This window comes from Trichomycterus rosablanca, chromosome 16, assembly GCF_030014385.1.
Source record: "Trichomycterus rosablanca isolate fTriRos1 chromosome 16, fTriRos1.hap1, whole genome shotgun sequence".
Lineage (NCBI taxonomy): Eukaryota > Metazoa > Chordata > Actinopteri > Siluriformes > Trichomycteridae > Trichomycterus > Trichomycterus rosablanca.
Window position 1 is genome coordinate 8,534,186 of NC_086003.1, and position 8,528 is coordinate 8,542,713.

Sequence of the window (8,528 nt, forward strand, 5' to 3'; positions counted from 1 at the left end):
TGCGCTACATGAAGATGGCCAAGGCTACAAGAAGATTGCCAACACCCTGAAACTGAGCTGCAGCACAGTGGCCAAGATCATCCAGCGTTTTAAAAGAGCAGGGTCCACTCAGAACAGACCTCGCGTTGGTCGTCCAAAGAAGCTGAGTGCACGTGCTCAGCATCACATCCAACTGCTGTCTTTGAAAGATAGGCGCAGGAGTGCTGTCAGCATTGCTGCAGAGATTGAAAAGGTGGGGGGTCAGCCTGTCAGTGCTCAGACCATACGCCGCACACTACATCAAATTGGTCTGCATGGCTGTCACCCCAGAAGGAAGCCTCTTCTGAAGTCTCTACACAAGAAAGCCCGCAAACAGTTTGCTGAAGACATGTCAACAAAGGACATGGATTACTGGAACCATGTCCTATGGTCTGATGAGACCAAGATTAATTTGTTTGGTTCAGATGGTCTCAAGCATGTGTGGCGGCAATCAGGTGAGGAGTACAAAGATAAGTGTGTCATGCCTACAGTCAAGCATGGTGGTGGGAATGCCATGGTCTGGGGCTGCATGAGTGCAGCAGGTGTTGGGGAGTTACATTTCATTGAGGGACACATGTACTCCAATATGTACTGTGAAATACTGAAGCAGAGCATGATCCCCTCCCTCCGGAAACTAGGTCGCAGGGCAGTGTTCCAGCATGATAATGACCCCAAACACACCTCTAAGACGACCACTGCTTTATTGAAGAGGCTGAGGGTAAAGGTGATGTACTGGCCAAGCATGTCTCCAGACCTAAACCCAATAGAACATCTTTGGGGCATCCTCAAGCGGAAGGTGGAGGAGCGCAAAGTCTCGAATATCCGCCAGCTCCGTGATGTCGTCATGGAGGAGTGGAAAAGCATTCCAGTAGCAACCTGTGAAGCTCTGGTAAACTCCATGCCCAGGAGAGTTAAGGCAGTTCTGGGAAATAATGGTGGCCACACAAAATATTGACACTTCAGGAACTTTCACTAAGGGGTGTACTCACTTTTGATGCCGGTGGTTTAGACATTAATGGCTGTATATTGAGTTATTTTGAGGGAAGAATAAATTTACACTGTTATATAAGCTGCACACAGACTACTTTTCATTGTGTCAAAGTGTCATTTTGTCAGTGTTGTCCCATGAAAAGATATACTTAAATATCTGCAGAAATGTGAGGGGTGTACTCACTTTTGTGATACACTGTATATATATGCATACTTTATTAATATAAATCTGTACTTTAAATTTTAGTTTTGCATCAATGTCACCTGACATATCTGTGATCAATAGTGTTAATAATCATTTTCACAGCAAGGACCTATAAAATCATGTGCTAATAAATGGGTAGAAAAATGTGCTCCTTACTTTTTATACTTTAAATTGTCTAGAAAGTGTTTCATCTGATCCATTTTGATGGAATCCTAGACAAAAGAAAATGCAAAAGCAGCATGTTATATACAGCACTGAGCAGGTGACATGTATTTTAAGTAAGGCCTGTAAACACATGCAACTCACTTTTCCACACGTTTTGCCAAAACTAAAGTGATCTTGGAGCAGCTGGCCCATCGTGGAGAAAGAATCCATGTAGTGATGCAGATAAAAATACTGCATCTACATGAGAAAAAGTGTGACATAAGTAATAATAATAATTACAAATAAAAATAACAAGAACCATATGTAGTATTTCAACCTGGTCAGGAAAGTCATCTGGACTGACTGATCCAGAGTACATTGTATCATCTAGGCAGAAAGAAAAAAATAATCAGATGACCCACATACCACAGCACATCAAGATTTGTTTATTAGGATTTTACCGTCATGTTTTACACACATTGGATACATTCATGACAGATACGTACTTACTCATTACACAAAATTCATCAGTTCACAGTTTTAACGTCAAACACAGTCATGGACAATTTTTTATCTCTGATTCACCTCACTTGCATGTCTTTTGGACTGTGGGAGTTCCCGGGGGAAACCGACACAGACATCTGAGAACCTGGATCGAACCCAGGACCTTCTTCAGGACCGAGATGTATCAGAAAGTGCACGTATTAAGTTTATTTTTTAGATTTAGTTGTTTTATGCCATGTTTACACTGTGGTTACAGTATATGTCACGGTTACACAGTGGTTATATTTATTGTCATTAAATATTAGTCTACACTCCTTGTCAAGCACTGCTCTAATATGTTGCTCTTTAATTGACCTCTTTCAGACTGATTTTCATCAAATTAAAGACGTTCCAATTTTGGTTTGATTAAATATCTTTTTCATAGCATTAAGTATGCCTAGAGCTTGTCATCCCTCTAAGTATTTAAGACATCCAGTCAGCATGTGTTCAGCATGGTAAACACTGGTGTGAGCTTAAAGTCTAACTATAGCAGGCCATGTTTTTTAATTAAGTTTAATTATATTTAAAGGCATTTCAAAACATGCCATGAAGCAGGACAAAGAAAATGTTAATTTTTCCGCTTCCTCTTTACTGCTGCTGACCTCGACTCCTGACCAAAGAGAGCCATGACTAATACACGCCTCTGACACATGAGCTTCTTTTTACCTTTAAAAGGCAAGTTCATATGGGGCTAAGTCTCGGGTATGGAGAGCCACGCACTGATCTCCATTATCCCCAGTTTGTGTGCAGGCGGCATCGATCAGCCAGCAAAGGTTGTAATTGCATCAGTTATGAGGAATCCCCTCCAGCATCCAACCCAACAGATGAGCCAATCATTGACTGGGTAGGTGCCTAGCCTGTCGATAGCAGAGCCGAGATTCAAACTCACGTGTTTTACCGCCACACAACCCGAGCGCCCATAGTAGCTGTGTTAACATTGAAAAATGCCCCAGTGCTAATATGTAATCCTTCCAAGTTTACCCCCCAAAAAGCCAAACAAACAAATTTAGTAGCTGATAATGACGGGAAACTAAAAAGGACTTACCAAACAGTTCATTACTATTACAGGGGGACAGAACTGGTGTTACAATGGGCTCGGTGGGGATCCATACTTCACCATTCACCTTATGCTGGGGCTGAAACTTAGGTGACACCTGTCTCCCCTCACCACACTGAAAAACAGTTCAGAACACAGTTAACAACACCAACATGTGTGACCCTGTCCTGTGTTCGTTTTTTTTTATTGTGTTTACATATGCTTTTAGAAACCAGCCAATATAACAGTACAGTTTCACTATTCTTCCTTCTACTTGTAGCACCTGCACTTTCATTACACTAAAATAAAGGGAGAAAATTATTTATTTATTAGGATTTTTACATCATGTTTTACACACTTTGGTTACATTCGTGACATAAACTGTAGTTACTCATCAAGATTCCTCACTTCACACGTTTTATGGACAATTTTGTATCTCCAATTCACCTCACTTGCATGTCTTTGAACTGTGGGAGGAAACCGGAGCTCCCGGAGGAAACCCACACAGACATGGGGAGAACATGCAAACTCCAAACAGAAAGGACAGAGACCCGGACCGCCCCACCTGGGGATTGAACCCAGGACCTTCTTGCTGTGAGGCCACTGTGCCACCCTAAAGGGGGAAAATAAATGAATAAATAAACAAACACACACATCATTTATCATCAAAGTCACTGTGCAAGGTCTTAAGAGCTATACCAATTGGCTATGAAAAAAACTTAACAGCTTCACCTTTCATTGAGTATCTTTTATTTATTTTTTACATTTTTAAGATGGTCTTTAAGCCATTGAGAGACTGTTAGTGGCTTAACAGATTTCCACTGCAATAATAGGCAGGACCTGCAAATAAAGATGTAATAGCCAGGACATCTGAGACCAGCCACCAAGGACCATAAATATGGCAATGGGCTTGTTAAGTCTGACGTCACACGTGACGTTCGGACCATTTCCGGGTCCAAACGCAAACAACTATGATATGATAAGATAAGATAAGGCTGAACCTCTGAACCTTTTTATATATATTGTAAAAGCAATATTGCACTAATTGTAATTTTCTATGTTTATTGTCATAAATATTTCCTGTTTGGTTAAATAATACTTATTTGAAGTGGAGACTTGGTATTTTAACTATTGATAATTTTTCCTGGTAATCAATGTATGCTGTTATTCATTAGTCCTCTTTGGTTAGCCCTTAAGAGGGCAGAATTGTATTGGCTCTATATACGGAAAATATATATAAAATATACGGAAAGAAAGAGGACGCGGAGCAATAGATTTTTTACCGTAGTTTTGTTTGTTATACGCCAATTGCGAACATATTGAGTTTTTATTTTGTTTTTATAAGAAACTTGGATTAATGGATAAGCCAATTTAAGAAGAAAGTTAAAATAAATAATGTTTGTGGAAAACTTATGGAACTCTGTGTCGCTGTCATTGGGTTTACAAACACGAGTCATAAACTTCTAGTCCTTCTCAATAGCGATCTGGACGAGAAAAGGTCTTTTATATATATATATATATATATATATATATATATATATATATATATATATATAGACAAGATGTGCAGTACACTAGTTCATGTCATTATTTAATTTCATGTCAACTCATCAAGAGGTAAGCGGTCATATTTTTAATTCATTACATGAAAACTGACATTTCTGACTCTTTGGTTTTACTTTTAATCAGTATAGCTTATAGCTTATAAAAATCAAAAATCCAGGATATCACATGTAAATTATATGAACATATTACATGTAAATTAAAAACAGCTTGAAACACGTGTAATGAATATACAATTTGACAGTTTACATTAAATTATGAACAAAAATATTACTTCATGATATCTAATTGCAAGAAAAGCGGTAGAAAGACAGTTGGGTAGTTTTTTTCCGACTCGGACACAGCACTGTGGTATATTGAAAATACGAGGGGTCTCAGCCAACTTGGACCCGGATGTGACGTTTCATAAGGTCGACACGTCACGACTTAACAAGCGGATAGCCATGGCAATGCCAGGGTGAACAACCACAATGGTTTGCAGTATTGAAGATGTGATTAGAAATGAATTACACCAACAAATTGTAATGCAGGCCATAAGAAATAACCACTTGCTTCTGTGCCCTATATTTTCGAGGCTGCAACATCAAGCAATTTGAAGACCAGTAGGAACTCGAATGTGGATTTTACCTGAGCATTTTGACCAGAGGTCTCCAGCAGTCGCTCGTATGAACCCCAACCACCATAGCCATGCTTCACATTGACATCCGGCGGCCCGTTTAGATAAAAATGAGGAAAGAGCTGTTGTGGAAATGTATTATTAAGATCCATGTGAGAGAAACAAGCCCGGACATGCCTCCCGGTGCGGCCGGTCGTTCACGTGCGTGCCCAGCTTCTCGCGTGCACACTAATTTGTTTTTCAGTTACATGACTATGTTATAATTCGACGTAATTTTATAAAACACATTTACTTAAGTAAATAATATAAAGTTCACAATAAAAACAAATGTCACAAATATAACTAACACGTGCACGAGGCCCGAATCCGCCCAACCGCGCTTCTGCCAAACACTCATACGTCACCAGACCAGCTGGTCAATGCGCGCTCCCGCGATTTATAAATTAAAAGCATGTCTGTGTCGGTGGCGTTCACGATACTGCAAAATTTGGTATCGATCCGATACCGGCGGTTAGGGTTGCACCTATAAAAATATAACGGGTCTTACACCGTATAGGAACACTATTAAAATGTTTTATTTAGGCTGTTTAACATATATTCTTTTCATTCTTTATAATAATAAACCAGAACCATATTTTAGGCAAAACAACATGCATAAAGAACATCATGTAACTTTTTTTTCTCAATAGTGCACTATTTTTTACATAATCCATCTTCAAACTGACATGCAGCCCCGGTTCTAGACTGCGTTGCTTAGGGGGGCAGTGAGGAAATCTGGTTGCGGGGAGCAATGCCCACCCCAGCGCCCCCATAGCACCGGCCCTGCTTGTGTTACTTTAGTTTCGGCCTAAGCCGGATTCGAATCTAGGGCGGAAAAATATGCATGATGCGCTCTGCCCACTGCGCTACTCAAACAGCGGAGTAGTAATCCGGTTGTTATGCTGATATGCCTGCGCACACACGGCGTTACTATGACTAAAAGTGAAAACTACTTAAAATAATAACCAAACGCGTTCTTATTCCCACGGTAGCAGCAATTTTTTTTCTGTTTCATACATATCGCCCTGTCTCAGTCTAATCTGCAGCATTTCTCTCACATTGATAAAAAAATGGAACAAGCCGCTCAGGTGGCGCAGCGGTAAAGTACGCTCGCTCACCAGAGTTGGGGTTTCGAATACATCGTATCGAATCTCAGCTCTTCCTTTTCGACTGGGCTGGGCGGCTGCATGAACAACGATTGGCTGTTGTTCAGGGTTAGAGGGTAAGAGAAGTCGGATCATAGATCCTCATAACTGGTGCGACTGCGGCCCCTGCTGGCAGACTGCTGGTGCCTGCACAGGGCTGAGGAATAATGTTGATGGGGGTGTGGCCCTCCGTACACAGTGCCCGTCAAATGTATGAACTCGACTCGTGCAGGTGAAAATGCAGTCTGTATTGACTGTGCGTACCGGAGGGGGCGCATGTCAGTTGATAGGCGTCCTCAGTCAGCGGTGAAGGGTCGGATCAGTATAGAGGACGCATTAAGGGTAATTGGACACGACTAGACTGAGGGATCAAAATGGGGAAAAAAGAGGAGAGGAAAAAATATAAATAAAAATAAAAAAATACGGAACAAAGCGCGTCCCGTATCAGTTCAATATGGAACGCGACGTTTAGTTTCCAAATAAGGAACGATTCCGTATTTTACGGGACGGTTGACAACCCTACTTTAGGTGGATTATTGTAATACAAACATTTTTTGTAAGTAGCTGCTCTCAGTAGGGTTGTAAATAAATTCAGTTGTTTAAAGCGGTCTGATTTCTTGTTTCTAGGTGCTTTACTTTCTCACAACATTACCATCATGGCGTATCACCACACAGCGGCTAACTCATACCACATGGTTGTGTTTGCTGGGTGAATAAATTTGTACATTTTTAATAGTTACCGAATACATGTGTCCTTGTTAATTTAAAATAAAAAATCGATGCTATTCTGTTTACATTTATAAGCACAAAGTCAAAAGAAAAGAGCTCTCATTCACCAAAACACAAACATAACAGCCTCACTACGCATGCGTCGATTAATTTGCGTTGGGTGCGCAAAGTGCGTAAGGTGCGTCTGTACTTTACGTACGTATAATTTACACTATTATTTCCATAAAATTGACCCTATTTCTGTATGTGCAAAGCGAAGTATTCAAAAACTTACAATCTTCCAAATGCCTACCAATGTACGTCTGTTAGGATATTAACAACATAACGACGTGATGGTACCACAACAAAACACAGCAGAGCAGAAGGGGAGGTGTGAGGTGAGCATGTAAGATGTGAGAGGAGCTGCTACAGTCTGTACTACACACATGGTCTTTACGTTTTGACGAAACGGGAGAAATGTGCTGAATATAGTGGAGAAAAAGTCAAACTAAAGTATCGATCCCATCACACTAGTATTGATCCGATACCAATACCAACGTTGGTATCGATAATATCGATATTTGGATCGATCCGCCCACCACTAATTAAAAGCATGTCTGTGTCAGTGGCGTTCACGATAGTGGTGTGCGATACTGCAAAATTTGATCGATTTGATCGATCCGATACCAGATAAATACAGGGCCAATATCACTGATACCAATACCGATACCTTTTAATAATTAAGGTAGATGCATCATCAAATGTGCCATCTACAACCCCAAATCAGAAAAAGTTGGGACATATGGAAAATGCAGTGTTCCTTACATTTACATTACATTTACATTTTTTACATTTTACATTTACTTACATTTTTGTTAATGTACCTCCATTCTTGCATTTCAGGCCTGCAAGACATTCCAAAAAAAGTTGGGACATAAGAGCTGCTTTAGAATGTTGGATTCTTCTTACCCTCCTGACTTATTGCCTGGATAACCAATTTGGCTGTGCAGCCAACTCGAGAAAGGCTCAAAGTTGTGCCAGGCTTCTACCATTAAAAGACTGAAGACACTGTAGTTCTAAGAATACTCAAAGTCTCAGAGGTTGTTTGTAATCTGAGTCTAATATATGCCTTGCCACTCAAATCTGACCACAATTTAATATGATATACACCGATCAGCCATAACATTAAAACCACCTCCTTGTTTCTACACTCACTGTCCATTTTTTCAGCTCCACTTACCATATAGAAGCACTTTGTAGTTCTACAATTACTGACTGTAGTCCATCTGTTTCTCTGCATGCTTTGTTAGCCCCTTTCATGCTGTTCTTCAATGGTCAGGACTCTCCCAGGACCACTACAGAGCAGATATTATTTGGGTGGTGGATCATTCTCAGCACTGCAGTGACACTGACATGGTGGTGGTGTGTTAGTGTGTGTTGTGCTGGTATGAGTGGATCAGACACAGCAATACTGATGGAGTTTTTAAAAACCTTACTGTCACTGCTGATCTGAGAATAGTC

The 8,528-nt window shown here is 40.4% G+C and overlaps 1 protein-coding gene across 1 annotated transcript in view; it reads right to left on the reverse strand.

Moving 5' to 3' along the window:
- taf1c (TATA-box binding protein associated factor, RNA polymerase I subunit C) overlaps nt 1-5,927 on the reverse strand; it is a 48,089-nt gene extending 42,162 nt beyond the window's left edge. The window contains 6 exon segments of the mRNA XM_063012113.1: nt 1,370-1,425; nt 1,520-1,615; nt 1,695-1,744; nt 2,946-3,072; nt 5,127-5,292; nt 5,914-5,927. Of these exon segments, the coding sequence (XP_062868183.1) occupies nt 1,370-1,425; nt 1,520-1,615; nt 1,695-1,744; nt 2,946-3,072; nt 5,127-5,292; nt 5,914-5,927 (509 nt within the window).
- Between the last annotated feature and the right edge of the window lie 2,601 nt (nt 5,928-8,528).